The 20,219-nt window shown below is 44.9% G+C and overlaps 2 protein-coding genes across 13 annotated transcripts in view; one reads left to right on the forward strand and one right to left on the reverse strand.

The window, feature by feature from the left end:
- The window catches only part of SCAI (suppressor of cancer cell invasion), a 44,539-nt gene extending 27,237 nt beyond the window's left edge, over positions 1–17,302 (reverse strand). For 2 of the 12 annotated variants that reach the window (XM_068155738.1, XM_068155737.1), the window contains exons 1-3: positions 17,220–17,302; positions 17,029–17,073; positions 3,035–3,166 (exon numbers count right to left, since the gene is read on the reverse strand). In XM_068155738.1, the coding sequence (XP_068011839.1) occupies positions 3,035–3,166; positions 17,029–17,073; positions 17,220–17,272 (230 nt within the window). In that variant the 5' untranslated portion in view covers positions 17,273–17,302. Of the gene's footprint in view, positions 1–3,034; positions 3,167–8,149; positions 8,212–10,790; positions 10,914–12,111; positions 12,145–12,543; positions 12,657–15,430; positions 15,525–16,546; positions 16,962–17,028; positions 17,074–17,219 lie in introns of those variants that run through there. The other 10 variants (XM_068155741.1, XM_068155739.1, XM_068155748.1 and 7 more) reach the window with 10 other exon arrangements.
- Positions 17,303–17,804: 502 nt separating this feature from the next.
- RPL35 (ribosomal protein L35) lies at positions 17,805–19,876 on the forward strand. The gene is made up of 4 exons (XM_068155751.1): positions 17,805–18,084; positions 18,342–18,478; positions 18,887–18,968; positions 19,657–19,876. Exons 1-4 carry the CDS (start codon positions 18,082–18,084, stop codon positions 19,804–19,806), a joined length of 372 nt encoding a protein of 123 aa, XP_068011852.1. The 5' UTR covers positions 17,805–18,081; the 3' UTR covers positions 19,807–19,876.
- Positions 19,877–20,219: the final 343 nt, after the last annotated feature.

The raw sequence follows: 20,219 nt of genomic DNA on the forward strand, positions 1-20,219 counted from the left end.
AAGACCAGCACTACTTACATGCTTGTAATTAATTTTCTGTCAGTAGTTCCCCTCAGCCATGCTGTTGGCAGAAGCCAGCTAATACTGGCTGAAAACCAATTAAAGGTGCTGAGGTTTGCTTGGCCAGCACCACATGCAAGTTGTCACACATGGACAACTTCCAGAGATGTCAAGATGCTGAGAAAGTCCTAGAGACTCAGCAGTACACTTAAAAAAGACAGGTTACAGTAACTGCAAGCTTAAAATTCAGAGCTTTAAATACATTCACAGCTTTGACAGGTGATAAAAAAGACAATTTCCTTTTATGTTCATAGGCTTGTAGTAATTACAGGCTCCTATTCCCAGAACTAAGCAGCAGTGGGATAATGGTGTTGTGGTGTAGCTTCTCCATCACCTCTAATAACCCACAGACAGTAAGCACACCAGTACCATTCACAGTAACTTGCCTCAGTAATGCAACTGGTGTGATAAACAAGCCCCCTCCCAGTACCACAGGATACGGCCTGCAGCTCTACCTGAAGCGAACAGGGTCATGTTAGCAACACAGAACAAAACTAGGAGGTTCAACTTGCATCTTACTGAAGCCTACAGAATAGCGATTCCTGGAGATATTCAAGGTGAGGCAACCTGATCTAGTTGAGGATGCCCCTGCTTACCATAGATGGGGTTAGACCAGATGACCTACAGAGGTCCCTTCCAACCCAGACCATTTTATGATTCTATAAGTGGTTAAACAGTGTCACTTCTTTCCATGGCAGGACAGCAGTGGTGATACTTGCAACCAACATAAGGAGCAAAAAGACCTTATCATCTGGGAAAGTATACCTGGAAAGTCTTTTCATTTCTTAAAGTCTCAAGCTTCTCTGTGATATTGAACACATTTAAGCAGTTTTTAACATTAAAAAGAAAGTAGTAACTGGTCACAGTACATCATGAAAATCTGCTTCCTAACATGCTCCTTCCAGCCAAAAAAAAAGCAAGTGGGAAAAGAGAGAAGAGAAGAGAGCAACTGGAACATAATTCATTAACAGTTGTATCTAACTTATAGTTCAGGATGTTCAAAAAGGGAGTACAGAGACTAGAAAGACAACCTCCCCTCTGAGGTATTCTAGCACACATGGCCATAAGAGGATGGTGTCACTGGTAGCACAAGTGTGAAGTATACTTTGGAGCAGCAACCTTGGCAGATCATCCTATGTTTTCCTCAAATGCTGTATTTGGCATCTGTATTGGGAAGAGAGGAAGGAAATGCTACTGAAACAAAGACGTGGCAGGCTGAGCTCTTGCATTTTTGGCAGCAGCAACAGCTAAGCAGCTGCCAACACAGCTATAGGCTGAGATGCCTGTAGCTGAAGTGCCCAGAGGAGGTTTCAGGAAGGAATCATTGCTCTCCTCTCTCCCCCATCACTTCTTTTCAGGGAGAAGATAATGGCATAAAACACAGCAGCAAAGGCCATCATCATCTTCAAATAAGAAGGCAACAGACATGCATCAAATGCATTTATTATGCTACAGGGAGGAGTAAACAACTGGACTAAGAATTAGGATAATTGTCAAGTTATTTCCAGGTGAACTACCCAGAAGAGAACAAGCACTAACAGAGGAGATACCTGAACATTATAATGCTGCTTTATGCAGTCATAGTGTCTACAGGAATCACAGGTTCTATAGGTGAAATGATGGTCAAGTTCAATGCAAGCAGCACTTTCTTGTGTCAAGTTACTGTAAGGAGAGAGGCAGGCTCCTGCTCTGCTATGTTCTTATGTTCCCACAGCAGAGCTGGCTGCTGATGCCCATCTCTCTATTTCTATTCCTTAGATTTCATACAACAGTATTCCCATTTTCTTTCAATATAGCTGGATAAGGTTTACTTTCTGGCCAAGTACCATGGATGTACAGGGAAACTACAGCCCTCATCGAGTACCAACTCCCTCCATGGCCAGAGGAAAAGACAGAATGGCTGAAGGTACCCTGCCATCTGAACTGGAGCAGCATGCATCCAGACATGAACTGTATTAATTTGGACTCTTCAGTAACTCAGGCCAGAATGTCAAGAAAACTACATCAAAAAGCCAATGCAATGAATGGCATGTATGGTCCTGGAAATCCTGGCCTCAGGTTCCAGTCCTTTGCATTGGACTACACTGAAGGCCATCACCAAGAACTCTTTGTCTCGACTGCCCTTTTACCATTCAGATTTTGGAGCACAAACTCTTTGTTTGGGATTTAGTCATCAACCTCTAAAGCACACAAAAGGATTATCAATAGCAGGGGGGGCGGGGGGGGTGGGTACAGAAAAGAAAAAGCATCTTTGCTAACCATCTGTGTTTGAATAACAGCAAGTTATATGGCCCCAAACATACAGTATTACTCAGAGACCAGCAAGAAGCTGAACTGCCAACAAAATATCAGCTAAAAATCATGATGCTTAAAAGGCTCTACAGCAAAGCTCTGAAATAAAACTGTCCTTTAATCTTTAACTCAGCATATATTGATATACACAGCATGCCCATACCACTGTCCAAGTGTGGATTATTTTCCTTGAACTCCCATTACTCTTCCTCCCCTTCTTATTGGTGTTGACAGAACAGCTGGACTTTCTAGACATTTTTGTAGATATTTTTGTAGACAACCACAGATTTTGCCTTTCTCTACAGTTCAGATGAAGTATTTGTTTCACCAGACATAGACAGGCTACGGTTTGGATGTTTCTCTTTATCACTTTCTATATTTCTTCCCCCAAAATATTTGTTCCCTCTTTTGCCTCACCTAGGCCAATCCTTTTCAGCCCTTACTTTCTGGTACAGAGACTGGGGTTTTGGACTCACATTCTGTTGACTCTATACAGCTACAGATAGTCCTTAACTGTGTTCCTCATACACAACACTTCTGTACCCATACACAGGTGCACCTTGTGCTCTCCTAAACAAACTTACTGGGCTTGAATTTGAACTGTTCATTGCAGAACTGATGACAACACCACTTGTGTGTGTTCCAGTGCCTTCCTGAAGGAATACTGTCAAAGTGCACTAACCTTAAGCCATTGAATAGCTGTTTAGATTTATCCAATAAGTAGCAAAAGTCTGTCACTGTTTTTCTCTCAGCTTGAGGAATATCATCTTCAGCTCCTCCTGATGACATGATTTCTTTTAGGGCAAACTCAGTCCTATGAAGAAGAAAATAGCCATATTACTCAAAAATTGAGGGCTACTGTGAACTCATCCAGATTAGATGCAAGAACAGTTCCATGGGGATGGCAACAAAGAGCATGTGATTCTCCCACAGGTTACTCTGCTCAAGACTCATTAAAAATAACAGCTGAGAATCAAAGGATGGGACTAATTATTGCAGGGCAGTTAACAGAGCAAAATTAAAAGTGGTACAAGACTCAAAATAACTCTGAGGACTGTATTCACAAGCACAAAACTGCCAACAAAGGACTGTAACACAAACAATGCTCGGGTTCAGATCTTGAACAAAGAAATCCTCTCTAAATTTGCTTTTCTGCAGAAGTGTTTATCTTGCAACTGTACTTACAGAAACTGGCCTCAGCTCTGTTTAGATTTTATTTTCTTCTGCAACTGCTGAAAACTGCAGCTCACCAGTTCCTATTGCTACAACATAGCAATCTTAGACAGAATGCTAAAAAATACCCTGCTTCCTCTCTACTTCAAGACTGTTTAATTCCTTGGCTTGTACTGCCCACCATTATACCTGCAGATCTATTTTTACTGCTCACCTAAGTAAATTCATACAGTAGTCACCTGAAGAGAAAAATTTAAGATATAGGGTAGAGAAACTTAGTGTTGAGTAAGGGAAAATAGAAGCCTATGAAGGCAAAGAGGCTTTTAAAATCTTAATTCAAACATATATGGACATAAAATTATCCTTTTGATCATTCCAAAGGAGAGCTACAGATTTCTCAGCAGCAACAACAAAACAAACTCCTCTGGAAATGGCTGCCAGGTCTTTAGCTCTTCTGTACTCTCTAAGAATTTTAGTGCAAGATAAACACACCTCTAACAGGGCAAAAGTAGAGCTTCTACTTTCAGCAATTTCTCTGCTAGTTCTGGTACTTCTGCCAAGCAACAAGTTTCCATTTGTGCAGAAGCACTTTTTGTATCCACTTCACACAAATAATTACTACAAGTCTCAATTCAAGACAGCAAATGGCAAAGCTAACTGCTTGAAGTCATTGGGAAGTATCCAAAAGCATTTTCATCAACTGTCACAAAAGAACCTTCACAATAACCCAACAGACTTTAAAAATATTTCCCTGAACAAATTCTTCATGCCTACCAAATGCAGAAGAAATTGGCAGTTCCCCTCCCAGTTTCTGGAGATAAGTTAGTGAGCATATCCTGCCAGCCAAGCAGTTTCAGAATTTCCCAGGCTAGACAAGATGCAGCACACAGAATCACGTTGTTGTCTTTTACACACCCATGTGACAGCGCACTAGGGCCCCGGTGCAGGTGTGGGGGACACTGCACAAACTGCTTGTTGAAGAGTTCAAGAAGAAGGTAGGAAGTATCTGTGTGTTCTCAGGTAACTGCAATATGGGTGCCAGACAGCATAAGAGAGTTCAAAACATACCAGTTGGATGCCAGAAGCTGTTGGTATGAGCCTAGCAAGCAGGGCATGAATATTGTGAAGCACCAGCCTCTAAACATCTACATTCACACAGCAGGAAACAAACAACATCAACTGCTTAAAGCACCAGTGTATGAAATTGCAATAAACAGCAAGAGCTACAAAAAAAGACATCAGAAGTAGCCAGGAGATGATTCAGGAATTTCAGGAGGAGGGACAATACCCCAGGTACTGTGTTCTCTGCAGCAAGGGTGACCTCAATTCTGCAGCGAGGCCCTTGGATTCTGCAGCACTCCACTGTGGTAGATCAGGCACTCCAGAGCAGCTTCACACACATGGTCGAAAAATGAGGAGCTTGCTTAAATTGCAAAGTATATTTCATACAGTCTGTGCATCATTAGTTGAATAGTAAAGCTAATTCTGTTTTACACTACCCTTAAGCTATACTATCCAACTACCCCACCCCCTGCTCACATTGGCCAACTGAATCTGCATTATCCCTGGTGCAGGCAAGCCACAGATCTCACCTGGAGGGAGTCCACTAAACCCTGCAAAGAGGGGCATTTATGCAATGAAACATATGCTAGAAAATTCACTGCCTGCCTATCTGAAAAGCATCAGAAGGCAGGAAGAATACTTGTTGAAGAAGGAGGAAAAAAAAACCCTCCTTCTTTCATGTTCCAGACAATTAGGGTATGTTTTGAAAGTTTGCTTCAAGCGTAGCCAGTTCCTAAGTCTTTACCACAATATTTGCTTGTGGAAAGTTAGAACTGAGAGGAAAAATATGAAAAAAAGAGGGGGGGAGAGAGATAGATAATATCAAACTGAAAACAAAACACTGGAGAGATTCTGTGGGCTCAGCCTCCTGATACAGCTGTTGGCACATTGGTTTGAACCTATTACTGAAGCAGAGGGCAACAGCCCTCTGCTTATGGAAAGAAACAGCCAAAAGCAGGGCAAACAGCCTCTCTTTTTATCAGGGACTGCTGCTGAAGGAACCTAGGAAACAAACCTCATCTGTGCACATTCTGACATTGCACAGAGACCTGAAAAATTAGTATACCCTGGAGACACATCACTAGGACATTCAGTTTTCCCTTTATTTACAGGTTTAGAAATGAAAAAGTCATTTTTGCAATCAAGCCACACAGATGGAATTAAGGCAACCAGTTGGCTAATGTGGTATTCTATAGCTCAGGTGAGGAGTATTAAGCAGAGACTTACATAAGGGAGCATACAAAAGGAGCACATTTACAAGAACAGTCCAAGATTTACTTTTTCAAAGAGAGGAAATTAAGTCTTAATCATTCAAACTTATCTCCTGAGAAGAATCCCTGCTGGCACAAAAACCAGACTGGAATCCAGCTAGTAGTAGTAAACTAAGAAAAACTCATCGCAGTATCTGCTGCCATGAAAGCATCCCCACCATTCAGCATTCCATTCTACCTGGACTGGTACTGCCATAGGTATTTCATACTATGTCAAAGGAAGACTTGCATGTTAGAGCTGGAATAAAATATTCAAAGCATATTTCATCAGCATGCTTTGAATGACACATGCTATGCTTACTCTAGAAAGGACTTGGAACAGAACTGAGAACCTCTTAAAACTCTGCCCTGTACCATGGTCTCTAAGAATGCCAGCTTCCCACACATGCTTAGCCTTGCTTCACTGACTGTCCACCCTTTGGTGGGATTCCTTCTACTCAACCTTCAGCATCTAAACAGTAAGACAGAGGGATAAATATATCTCATTTTCTACTGAGGCTTTTAAAGGGAGGGAGGTGAGCAGAAGACTCTTGATCTAAGACATTACAACGAATGCAGAAGACTCTGGGTGCTTATAATAAGCTATTCCATTAGCACACAATAAACACAGAAGCCTCTGTGTGCTTTCTTCAGCTTTGGCTTAGTTTATAATAAAATAGCAAAGTCAGAGTTAAAAGTAGAATGAAGTGAAAGCTTAGCTACCCACACAATTATGAAACTATCTCTGTTCTTAATGACCTAAAGATGCAAGCACAATTAATTACCTGTGGGATAGTACAGACACAACGGACACAGCACCACTGGGATGACAGAATGAGTATGTTTCAAATAATCAACTTTGGACAGTGACAACAGATAAGATCAAGTTTCACTCTCTTGCAGGGTAATTAAAGGCCTATTCTGGGCCTCTTCTTCCCCACTACATGTCAAATTTATCTTCATGATGATTACAAACTAACACCAAACAGGAAATACATTATAAAAACAGTCAGACTGAGTAACACCATGGGCAGAGCCTTCTAGGAGAAAAAAAAATAACCAGGAAAAGAAATAAGGGTTTCAATCAATAAAGAAACAAAAGCAGTGAGGAATTAAGCAGAGCAATAATAAGCAGGACAACTTCCCTCTATGAGGTATCTCCAGAAAAGCCAATGGAAGCACATTTTTCCTACAGATCTCAGACTCGAGCATTTTGGTCATGGACATGAGACAGCCACTGCTGCAATTTAAAGCCAGGTTTCACTCAGCCACAGCACATGCCTGAATGTGAAGGAAAGATGGGAAGGGAAGATGGAAAGCAAAAGGGACAGTGGAGCTCTTAAATGTTAGGTGAAGCTGGCTTTTCCAGCTGACACAGAAGGAAGATAGATTAGTTCTCTCATGCACTGGTTTTGGCTTATCATGCTCCAGAGGGGGTAGGATTTGGAGCTGTACAAAGGAAGAGCTACTATCACGAGAAGCCCAGGAGAGGAGGAGGTCTTCCCTGTACAGAAGACTGTGTTGTAACATAGCAGCATTACAGACAGGAGAAAGACTTATTATTAGAAACAGCAAGTGGGCACAGCAAAGGGAGGAATATAGCTACTGACATCGCCCTTTCCTCAGGGACTGACTGCTGAGCTCCAAATGAGACATCTAAATAAAATGCAACCAGCACTACATCCCCAATGTGGACCTCTCCTTTTTGCTACTAGAGGGTAATACCACAGATCAGTGCTCCTCTTCTGCAAAGAAACAGATCAGGACAAATATCCCTACTTGATGTTTTGTTCTTGGGTTTGCTGCTTTTTGTTTCCTTTCAGGCAGATGAAACTGCTGGGCTGGTTTGCATGACAATTTGTCTTTTTCTCTTAAGCAGCAAATGTTAAAAAAAATGATGTCCAGAGCCTGCAAAAGGAGACATTGAAACATTGTTTTAAAAGACAGCTAAAAGAAGTCAGAAAATGGTGACTTCCAGCAGAACTTCTTATTCTCTCAAAGATTTTGCCAACTCCTCAGGCTGTATAAGGCAGGAAAAATCGTGCTAGCCAAGCATTGTACTTGGTGTGCCAGGTTCTTTCCAGCACTCTCAGAAGCCACAATTTCAGGTTTGCTCGGTACAATAACATCACTAGATTTTACAGATTCATCCCGTTGCAGCACCCAGGGTAGCAGAGCTTACAGGCATCCCAGAGGATGGCAAGGCTATGCAAAGCAGCTGGAGCTGAATGGCAGCAGGAGGAGGAGGGTATGGGAAGCGGATGGCAGTTTCATGATGCTAGCCAGTATTTCTGAAGTTATGTGTCACTTACATCACACACGTTTCCACTTCCCTGTGGTTTGCCAACTTTTGGCTAAGGGTTTACAGGCTCAGCTGGAAGGGAAAAAAAAAAAACAAAGTGCTTAAGTCAACGGTATGCTCTCCATACTGGCCCTGTACTGGGACCTAGGCCTGCACAACAAGGCACATTTTATGAGCAGTAAAAGACGACTCTGGTTAAGAGAAATCCAGCTGACAATGGAAGTCAAGCACAGGTACGTTAACTAACTGCACTACACACATCTCCTTAGCCAGGATCACTCTAACCTGCTATTCAGCACGTGAAGGAGGGTCATAGCTTCACTCATGGCACTTGTGAGCAAACAAAACCTCATTCCACAGACAATCTCACGATAGTGTCAGTGTATGGCACACTGTGCAGGCAGCAGGCAGGAGGGTATGAACTCTGCTGAGTAAGGACAAGGAGAGCCAGGGGCAGCGTCCTCAAGCTGCATAGCAGAGTTGGTTGGACATGGGACCTTGAACTCCTGACGGAGCACTTGTACAACCAATCTGTCTTTTCTTAAGCCATTGCTTCTGCTCAGTTGTGGAATCAAGAGTGCCTCAGCCTCCTCAGGAGTATTTAGAGGATAAAAGCTACGAGTACCTATTAACAGTGTTTTATCTACTTCACCTAAATGGTCCATTTAAAGAACAGCTCTCTTCTCACATAGAACATCAGCATTAGACTCAGAACTCTCATCTTGTACTACTAGAGGCAAACAATCTCATTACAAAGACTTCAACACACAATTGTTCTGTCTGGTATTTCACTAAGGAAATCAAGAGTCTGTACTACAGAACACAAACAGCATGGAATACAGGTACTTCATATACATGGTATATGACCTGTCTTTCTTCAAAACCAGGTAAAGTTTAGTAGTCATTTTTTAGAGATTTATACTTTAAACTACATTTTCAGAATAAACTCTCTGATTTTGTAAGTATAAGCACAAGTGCATCTTTCAGAAGCCATTCTTCCACAAATCACAAATGGTATGATGTTAGGAGGTGACTTCATGCACCTGGCAAATGGATGGAGTCTGGATGATAAACATTCACACTACACACAGCAACAAATTTCTGACAATGAAGAGAACTGACCAATGTGACCCAGTGAAGCTTCCTGGCTAAAATTAGAATGAGATTCTGTATTTTGTTTCAGGCTCCAGTCATTTTGATTACTGAGTACTGCCCCTTAAATAACTCATACACAACCTTCGAACAGGACAGCAGATGCAAACCTAACGGCATAGACCATGGTGGTTAATGCTGGGGAGACAGCAGGTAGAAGGAAAAGCATTCTGGTTCTGGGTGGGGTTTTTTTTTGGGAAGAAATGGTCTTATTTCTTTCACCCATCCACCTGAAAACAGCAAACTGCATACCAAGCAGTGAATTAGGCTGGGTTGACTGCACAGCACAGCCCTTACCCTGAGAAACAGAACTTCCTGTGACAGATGTAATACAGAACAGTAAATTGCCCTATCAACTATAAGTCCTAAACTCTCACTCATCTGCAGTTTCACTGTTTGCATAAAATACAAATGCCTTGGGGCTTACAGTTGAGGCTCTCATTGGTATTAAACATCTAGAGTTGAGCAGGAAGTATGTGCTTAGACAAGTGAACCAATATAAGTTATGGCTGCATCCTGCTTCACAGCTCCATGGATTGTTTTACCATTTCAATCAGGAAATCACAGCACAGAAGTATAAACTGGTTTTCAAATGCTTCCCACCACTCCTGAGACATTCAAGTGATAACCAAAAAAAACCAAGGCAAACACACTTTCTGTCTTCTTGACACATGATTTTCCCCAAACTAAGACATGATTATAACCGTTCTCCACAGAAACCGACGGTGGAAAACGCATCCAAATCTATCAGAATTTTAAAGGTCTGAAATTTTGAGTCAGAGACCAACTCTCTCTTCACTTTCTTTCCTGACACATCCTCCACAGCATCACTGCCCCAAGGGGAAGTGATATAAAACCAGATGCTCAGACAGTATCTATTTCTTAACTGCAAATTAGTAAGAGATAAAACTAAGCTCGAGATCATTCACACCTGAAGCCTGGAACCATCATATATCAAATGTCTACCACAACACATTCGATCTTTCCTCCATCAAGCAAGATGTCTACCTTTGTTTTCTCTCTGACTCTCCTTTCCTTCTCCAGACTGGCACACTTGCCTCTCATGTTTTCTTTCCAAGCTACACTGCACGTTTTGGGAAAACCATCTGTGCATTTCCATGTAATCTGCTCAGTGCTAGTCCTGACAGAGCCTCAGAAAACACAAGATTAATAACCCAAATTCATTCCTCTTGCCAGATCACCTAATTCTCCCTTGAGAGCCACTGTCCCAAAGTTCCCAAGATACCACTCAGATCTACTCAAGAAACACTGAAACAGATAAGTAACAATTCCCATCCACAGGGGTGCACACACACTGAAAGCTTCACAGACTGCTGGAGTCAGTCCTTCAGAAGGAATGGCAAAGAGTAGATGTACATCAGACCACCCCTTTATAAAATATACAGGGCTGGGGGAAAGGATTTCTTTATTATTCCAAGGTATGTAGTAAAAGCTGCAGTCTCAAACAAAGACATTTTTCATCCCCAACCACTGCTCACCTCAGGGCATGTCTGCACTGCAGTGGATGCAGCTCTTCTAGCTCCTTTCACTTGGACACTCATGAGGCATCTGCAAGCAGGCTGAGCCCACAGCTGGGCTCCTGGCAGGGTTAGTGGTTCAGAAGGACAGCAACACCCAGGTCTAGTCTAAAGAACAACTGGAGTGTTTCTGTACCATCTATGCTCACTGCAGTATAAATGTGCACACAGAATACACAATGAAAAGGACTTGGGCAGAAGCTAGGATTTGAAGGATTTTTTGTTTGAACACAACAAAAAGCAGCTTAAAATGTAACTTAAGAAAGAGAAACAATTAGCTATTCTATTTAGCTGATAATGCTGGTCAAATCATGTTCTCTATGTCTGAATGCTTGTTTCAATAGGGCACCGAAGAACAATGAACTAGGAAGGTGAGAAACTTGTTTTGTAAACAAAATACAATGTGGCTGACTGAAAATCACCTGCAAATGCTACTTGCTCTAGTCCTATTGGAAAAGAAAGTAGTAGTACCATGTTTGGAGATGAAGCGAGAGGAAAAACGTTAAAAACCCAACACCACAACAAAACCCACACAAACAAAAACCAAGTGTACAAACTCAGCTGAGCCTGTGACACCAGCCCACACATTTGTGCATGGACAGTGATCCTCTTTTACATACAGAGGAAGCCTGGTCCCACATCACCCTGGATGTGGCTCTGTTGATCCTTCCCTGCCTATCCCAATAAGCCTGGCAGTTGCATCCAACAAAAGGAATCACTTCGACTGCCCTGAGGCTCCACTGGCCAGCCAGATGCCTCCTACAAAATATAACAACTCTCTTCCCTCTATCCTTCCCTTGAATAGGTGCACTAATGTGTCCAAATCAGGACAACTAAACATGTCACTCCCCCTCAGCTTCCTTGGATTTTTGTGAACATTATTTGTTAGATAACCTTCAGAACCTTTCTTCCTACAGCAACACTGGTTACATCAGACAAGTGATTTTAAAAGCTGCTTGAAGAAGCAGCAAAAAAGAGGAAGCCTGACTGTGCAATTGCATAAACTGTTTCCTAAAAAGGAGGAAGGAAAGGTAAGACAACAAGAAAACAAGATAAAAAGCACATGCACACAAGTCCCCAGATGCACATCGCTACAGCAAGTGGAGGGGACAGATAGCAGAAACAGTTATACAACAATTTTATGCCAGTGCTGCAAACTGGAAGTTTAAGACTTTCACATGAATGTGTAGCTCATTCCTCAGCATATCAGAAGTACAGAACATTTGCAAACACTCTCTCATATTAAGCCCTCAGTTAACATGACCTGCCACTTTGCCATTACCTGTGACACCTCAGCAGGACGAGTCTCAGCTTCCTGTAGGGAAACAGCACCATAAATTCAACTCCATTCCAAGTCAAAGGAGTTTGACTATCCAGCATACAGTGTTAATCCTACTTTTTTAGCTTCCAGTGCTTGGTCTATAGAATCAGGCTTTTAATTTCTTTCACATGTCTTTAATAATGCTCATATTGCTTTAAGCACACCTGTCTTGTACCCAGACCTGCAGCTTTGGCACTTTTCCTCCCATAACAACCCAAGCTGCTCATTAACATCATACCATGGAAACAAAGCCTTGTCCCATCCTGCCTTTACACTGAGCTCATCTATGCCACACCTTACCAGCAGACTCATCTAAATCCACTACAGACAGACTCACTTCAAATACAAGAGACATGATATCACCACAGGATGCACGTGGCCTTTTTCAATTACCTTTGTAACACAAAACTTGTGCTTCTCTTCTTTATGTTTCTGCCACCGGCAATTTGTTCCACCTTTGTCCATTCTGCGCCCTCTGTGATCCCTCTTTCACTGCAGTTCATGACCTTTTGTGTATAGGATGAACAAAGGGCAAAGGCTAAAAATGTCATCACAGTTGGGCTTCTGCTCTTCTGCTGACTTAACTAGTTTGCTACTGAAAACAAGCCCAAGCTCAAAGCCAGAGCGAGGCAGAGTTTCTGGGTCATCAGAGACCAGCAATCCCCAGAAGACAGTTCAGAAGAAACGTGGAAGAGGATGCAAGGGTTTCCTTTTATCCAAATTCAAATTATGAATCTGTAGTGGTGCCTGCATACCACCTACATGGTGCTCAGTAGTCATTTGCATTGTATGAAAGAGCACTAGCAAAAAGAACATCAGGCTAGCCTACTCTTGGCAGGGGTGGGAGGGGAAGAAGGGAGATAGAAAAACACCATCAGCTGCGGAGGGCTGAGCCGTGTGTATTTACATTTCACAAGCTAAACTATTTAGTGGTTTATTTACACACAATGTTCTTGGAGCAACTAAAATGCCAGTTGTGTTTTATCCTGATTTTATGGCAGTGCACATAAGCCACAAAATCATCAGAAGTGCCTGCAAATGAGATATGAACCTTATACATCTGGAAAAGCACGTAGGCTGCTCTGAGAAGGGAAAAAGATTTTGGAAGCACAGGCACAACACAGGTTGAAATACATCTGTTATGACAAGCCACCGTAATACAACCCAGGGACTCAAAAGCAACAATCAAAGCACAATACAACATCTCATGCTGCGGGGATTGCACATCCCAGGATACCTCTCATAGCCAAGCCAACCTACAGCAAAGCATACTGAGGCCTCAGGTCTCTTCAGAGTGCCCCTCCATGTTAGAGTGAGGAGGGAATTGCAGTCAGCTCCATTTTATGCACATTTGATGGCAAGATGCCAACACAACTGTTGACTGAGCCAAATCTGGGCCCCCTTGAACTAAGCCATCACCTAAAGCAGGGCGGAAAAGCACATGCCTCTCACATCTAGAGCAGCCAAGTTCCTGAAAAGCATCTGAGTTACAAGAGATTTTTTTTCTTTATTTCTTTACTCAGAAAACGATTGAAGTTTTAACTCTTTGATGTACACTGACTCAAAACTGAATGGTTGCCATACAGTGTAGCCTGGTGTTAATGTGATGGAGACTTCTTTCTAGCAAGTCCCATTATTCATGAGATGGACCAAATGGCAGTTCAGGCCAGTGTCCGATCTGGAGGGCAGTTGCCATCACACTCTGCATCTTGTCAGCATTCTCAGCCAAGGTATCAATGGCTGCCTTCCAACTGGAACCCTTCTCTGACAAAAGAGCACATAGCACAAGCTATGAAAAGCTTTTTGATCCATTGAGCTCACTTCTGCCCTCCAAACTGGTGTTTGGTGGTAAGCTGCCAGCACACTCAGGAATTGCACAGAGAGCATCATCACTCTGGGAATTCATCCTCCTGAGCAGGAACTGCTCCTGGACTGCTCCTCTGCCACACAGCAGAGAAATCCCTCTGCTCACTTCTGCTTTAATTATACTTTAAAAATTCAGCTTCTAGTCTGTGTTCCATTATAATAATAGCAATAATTAAAAATACTTCAAACGACGAGTCCTCTAAACCTGCTGTTCCATCCAGGCTTTTTGGCATCGTTCACTTCCTTTCTTGACTGACATCCTCAGGGAACCAGATTCATGGTTATTCTATTCTATTCCTGTTGCAGGGCTGTACTGCATTCTCTCAGCACATGTAAACTGCTAGGTAATATTTGTGTTGGCAACTAACTTACATACTTTATAGAAGCAGACCTCCATTTGACCCTCTATGCAGCTCCCACACAGCGTTTGGTCCACTTTAAACTGTTTCCTTTTGCTGCAACACCCCCTCCCCCCCCATACCTCTCTTTCTACTCTGTGTAAAAACTACATATCCAGAATCAAGCTTTTGTGCTTAAAGAGAGCAACTTGGCCACAAAAGCCAAGCCTACAGAATATTCTTATGCAAGAATACCAAAGAAAAATATCATACAACGTGCATGTACAGGTCCTGCTTTTCCTTCTACAAAGGTTGCTCCAAGTAAGTATTAATATGAAAAAGAACTATGAAAGGTTCTGTGAAAAAAAGACAACAACACAGATTTCTGTGATATGACTCTCATAGCTGTATCATGCTATGGGGTGGGGTGTTGGGTTTTTTTCCATTTAAAATACAGTTCAATTTTAGCTATTTGGGCAGTAACATCACCTCAAAATAGACTTTTGCACCAGAACTCTTCCTTGCCCAAAGCATAGCGAGCAGAATAAAAGATGAACTAATGAAGTAACACATCCAGATGCTCAAATGAATTCCCATTATCTGTTTATACCAAGGCAGTTTATCAAGAACTCTATTTAAAACCAACAGAGCTAAATCAGAATGGGAGTGATGCAAAAAGAGGCAAAATCTGCCTGGCATGTGCCAGGGTGAGCACAGCTGCAGCGCGAGCAGAGGGCTGTGCAGCCGCATCATGTGACAGCAGCGGCACTGGCAGCAGAGGAGAGCTACAGCCCCCATCCTCCTACCTTCCTAAATCTGTGCCTACAGTGCAAGACTATGGACAATGCAACTGAATTTCAGAACAGAACTGACTCAGGTTATCAGCTTCTCAATGCTTTGAGCTGTTATGCTCCATTTTTCTCGCTTCCCTCCACCACACTGAACAGTAACACAGGCAGGCTGCATGTTCCTCCTGCTGCTAAGCACTTTTCAGCATTTTATAACCTGTGGATCTAGATTTTTCAACTGAGCACAGTGAACACAGAACACGGTGCTGCTCTCTGTATCACTCTTACATGCAGAGCTTAGCCCAGCTAGGCACATGTGATAGGGTCTTCCACTGTTTGTAGGGTCGTGGATTGCCAGTTGAATTTCAATGCCGTAATGCGCCTGTGTTTGAAAATAAAACAATGACTGCAATCTCCTTTGTAGCACAGCAAAAATATTTCTTCTCTACATAGAGTTTCTAAGAATGGGAGGTTTATTTTCTGGAGAAATCAAACCTGGCTAGCACATTTATGTATGCTATCAATAATATTTTGGCAGGCCAGAATGACTGGAGAATCATATTCTGTTTCTACTTAGGTGATTCATTGTCCTTGCATTTTACATAGATTATGATCTAGTTTATCAAACATCTTAAAAGATACTAGCTCATCTGGTTTGAAAACAGAGCATCTTTTTTTCCCCCACCAAACATGACCTACAGTTAAGTTCCATGCCTCTTAATTGCTCCCTCAACAGCCTTAGCAAGGCACATTACAACTGTTACACCACAGGGTTCACCCAAGGTAAAATGCACCCAGCAGTGACCGCATCTGCAAACTTCCACAGCAAGATCCACACCAGGATGATCTACAATTTCCAAAGGCTGCCACCAACACTGCGGCTCTGCAGCTTGCAGGAATGGCAGGAGAGCATATGCATGCTGGGAGACTCACTGATACTGGCATTTTAGTCATCATATGGTCTAACTGTGCTGCTTTGCGTTAGCTTAAACAAGAAGCTGTGAGTTTTGGCTTGCCTTTGGACAGCTCTTGCAAAATCTAGCCTTTTTTCGTATGAAGGGATCCATTTTGCAGGTTGAAGGACTAGAACTGCTTAGGCGAGAGATGGCTTAAGTGTAGAAGCTTGGAGCCTGGTTATCAAATCACAGAAGTGCAACTCTGACTTTGACAAAAACAGGTCCTATTCTGTGGTGAGAGACTAGTCCCAGACTCTGCTGTCCTGACATTTTTATAGCTCATAAGAGGGTATCTTGGGGATGACACAAGATAACAATCATCCAGCTTTCATCCCCTAAGGCATTCACATCGCATTTCTCAGTACGAAATAATAATTCGGTGAAGAGGGAGGTGTTGACATAAAACTTCAAAATCAGAACAAACCCAAAGTGATTCAGTCGAACTCACTGTTTGGACAATGACTGACAGCTCTTGTAAAATCCAGCAACATTTCATCTGAAAGGATTCGTTCACTGAGGCAGGAATGAGCTACCTGTGAAAGCCACGTTGAACACCTACAGCCTCGCCAGATGGGAGAGGCGGGGTGTTGAGAGGAAAAATAACATAAAGAATGAAGAAGTTAATAAAGAGAGGGCCGTTTTCGTAACGATTGCACCTACGTTGCGAAGCACGGCCTAAGCAGCAGACGTGTCACATCGCATCTTTCTTCTCCAAAGGCAGCGGTGACCGTGGCTCCGAGCACCCCAGCACAGGGCCTTAGTAGTCTCCATCATCATCGCTGCACCCCGGGCCCAGGACGGGGCGCAGACCCCCCAGCGAAGTGCGTCTTGTTGCAGACGGCGCCAGGAGCTGCCCGCCGCCGGGGGATGCTCCGCTACAGCCCCAGCCGCCCCCGCCCGCACCTGCCGCGCCGCCAGCTCCCGCCTTACCTGGTCTTCCGCTTGCGGCAGGGTTTCTCCGCTGGGCCTGCAGCTCTGCGGGGGCGAGACAGCGGTGAGGGGCGCGCCGCCGCCGGGCCTGCCCCGAGGCGCCCGCAGCCGCCGCTCCCGCCCGCCCGCGCCGCCGCCGCCGCCCCGCCCGTGCCCCGCGCCCGCCCGCGCCGCCGCTCCGCCCCCCACACCTGAAGACTTGGCCGGTGCGGGGCAGGCGCTGCCGGGCGGCTCCTCTCACCATCCGCGCTGCCGCCGCCAGCTCCTGGACGAAGCCGCCAGCGCCAGCGCCGCCGCCGCCGCGAAGGCTCCGGCTGCGCGGAGCGCGGCTGCCGCCTCGCGCTAGTCTGGGCCAGCCGCGCCCCGCCCCTGACCACTTCGATTGGGGGAGCGCCCGGGCTAACGGTGAAGCCACCTTCTGATTGGTGGAGCGGCCCGTCAGTCGGGAGCCCCCTGCCCGGCCGCTCGGGGCCCGGGAGGCTCGACACGGCTGCTTGGATACGGTGGGAGGCGGCGGGCGGCGGCGCCACCGTGCGGGAAGGCCTGTCCGCAGCGCTGCACCGAGCCCGCTCCGCTCCTGCCTTCTCTCAGTCAGTCCGCTCGTCCCACCTGGCCACCTGCCCCGCTCCACCGCGGTGGCCGCTCCAACCCCACCCGCCGTCACGTCCCCACCACTGCCGGGCTAAGACTGCCGCACCTCGGCCAGCACCAGAACACCGATTTCGCTCTGACACAGTTCCAAGCAGCTGAAAGAGAAGCGGAAGCGGCAGCTTCAAGCTGCCGCGGCAGAGCGGCACCCAGCAGCCCCCTCTCAAGGGGCTGGACCCCCCCGGGGCCAGTGGCTCTGCCCCACCGCCTCGCTCCCGCCTTGCTCCCGCCTTCTCTGTCAGCTCCCGCGGCCGATACCACAACGCTGCTAGGGGGAATGTGAAGCACACAGGTTCCCCCCACGCCCCGTCACTCATTGGTAGGCTCCGCCCTGCTGCGCCCTCCGCCTCCTGTCCCTGCGCGGCTTCCGTCCTTTCTGCCTTGAGTAGCTGTGGCGTTGCCATCATGGTGAGTGGTTCCCTGCTTATCTGGTGCAATCCGGCGGCATCCGTGCCACCACCGGCCGCTGGCTATCCTGCCACGGAACCGAGTCCGCCGCGACGGTGCTATATGCAGCTATCCTGGCCCCGCTATCGCCGGGAGGGGGAATGAGGCCAGGCGCCGATGTGGGGCCTGACAGGCTGCGGGCCGGGAAAGGCCGTTCTCGGCCGAGCGGGGCAGAGAGGTGCCGGGAGCGGGTCTGACGGTCTGTTTGCTGTCTGCAGGCCAAGATCAAGGCCCGAGACCTGCGGGGGAAGAAGAAGGAGGAACTGCTGAAGCAGTTGGACGATCTTAAGGTGGAGCTGTCGCAGCTTCGCGTGGCCAAGGTGACTGGTGGGGCCGCCTCCAAGCTCTCCAAGATGTAAGTGGGGTCCAGACCAACCGGCGGCTCGAGGGGGCTCGGGGAAGGCCGGCGGCGGCCTTAGGCCGGTACCGTGCGGAACTCTTGGCTCTTGGGTTCCGTGGACCAGGGCACACTGTGTTTTAAGAGGTGCTTTCATACCCGTATGATTACTTTGGACTGTAAAACTAGAAAAAAAACTGTGATAGGAACACTGGTGCTTGTAGGTTTGAAAAGCGGTTTGTGCATCTCTGCTGGGAGATGTTGAGCTGAGACGTGCCGGAAGTTGTTAATGTTTTGCTACGACGCAGCAGAGTGGAAGTTACTTGGTATTAGCTCGGCCACAGTTTCTGTAGACTGAGTTTTAATTCTGTTGTCCTCGTCTTTCGGTGTATCCTGAGGTATGCTTTTTTTTTTTCCCCCCTGCAGACGTGTGGTACGCAAGTCCATTGCCAGAGTCTTAACTGTTATCAATCAGACCCAGAAGGAGAATTTGAGGAAGTTTTACAAGGTAAGTCCAAATGTCTTCCATAGTGATCTTGTTTCTTTTATTATTTTCAAATATGTAGTTTGTAAGAACTAATTTTGTAGGTTGTTACAAAAAAAGCTTAAAATTCAAGGGGAAAAAAAATCTTTAAGAGTTTTAAAGCTATTTAGTTGCTGTTCCTTTTTAAGTATTGCTGTAAGATACCTTGAGTTCTGTGCAGTTGGTGTGAATCTGCTTGTCAGAAAAGTTGATACCTTGAGTTCTGTGCAGTTGGTGTGAATCTGCTTGTCAGAAAAGTCTTCTGGGCAGCATCACTTCTCTGGAGTATGGAACACTTTGTAGAAGATGCAGTTTCCAGAAGTGCTCCTAAATTGTAATTGTGTTGTAAGTGACCCCTGAATTCTTTATGTTAGTAAGTTCCTGTCATTTTTAGGATTATCTCTTCGTGGGGTTTTAATTATTAAGATTAGCAGAGGAGGGGGGAAGTTTCAAGAGGTGTTGGATAACTGGAACTTGTAAAGTTCAGCTTTGCTTAAACCTGAGTCAAAGCCAGGGCAAAAGTTAGAATCCTCTCAGTCCTCTTAAAGTTCTAGACTGTAATGACAGTCCCAATAAAAAGAAGCTTGCTGGTCATGTTCTTGTAGGCAGCCTGTGGTCTTGTGAGCTAATGGCCACCTTGCAGGCTCTCAAGCTCCTTTATTTTTGCCAACAGGGCAAGAAGTACAAGCCTCTTGATCTGCGGCCGAAGAAGACTCGTGCCATGCGGCGCAGGTTGAATAAGCACGAGGAAAACCTGAAGACCAAAAAACAGCAGCGGAAAGAACGTTTGTACCCTCTCCGGAAATATGCCATCAAGGCATAAACTGCAGCGTGCTCAGAGTTCTTGCTTGTGTTGGCTGAGTATGTCTCATTAAATAGAATTTTGTTTGGAACCTGTCACTGGTGGTTTTTTGGTAGTGGTTGGATAAAGAAGTCATTAGCTTTGTGAAGAGAAATTGCAGGAGTCACAGAAAGTTATTTCGACTTCTACTGCTAATGGAAATAGTAACATCTAAGATCATTTTCTCTTTGAGAATCAGGTACATATGAGTACAGATCTCTGAGGCTGGTTTAGCCTATCACATAGAAAGTGTTTAACTAGGGATTGATTTGAGGTAGGAGCTTCACACAGATGTGAGCTGGTGTGCATCACTCCAGTAGCAAGAATATAAATGGTTAGTGTTTTCTGTCCTGTGCCCATGCCCAGGTGTTAAATTAACTAATGTGCTAAGATGT

This window comes from Melanerpes formicivorus, unplaced genomic scaffold (assembly GCF_026170545.1).
Source record: "Melanerpes formicivorus ecotype bairdi unplaced genomic scaffold, bMelFor1.0.p_v2 SCAF_33, whole genome shotgun sequence".
NCBI classification, from domain to species: domain Eukaryota; kingdom Metazoa; phylum Chordata; class Aves; order Piciformes; family Picidae; genus Melanerpes; species Melanerpes formicivorus.

Coding starts and splice junctions, on each gene's coding strand:
- RPL35 (XM_068155751.1), top strand. Junction 18,479..18,886: donor GCCTCCAAGCTCTCCAAGAT/GTAAGTGGGGTC, acceptor TCCCCCCTGCAG/ACGTGTGGTACGCAAGTCCA. Junction 18,969..19,656: donor ATTTGAGGAAGTTTTACAAG/GTAAGTCCAAAT, acceptor TTTTGCCAACAG/GGCAAGAAGTACAAGCCTCT.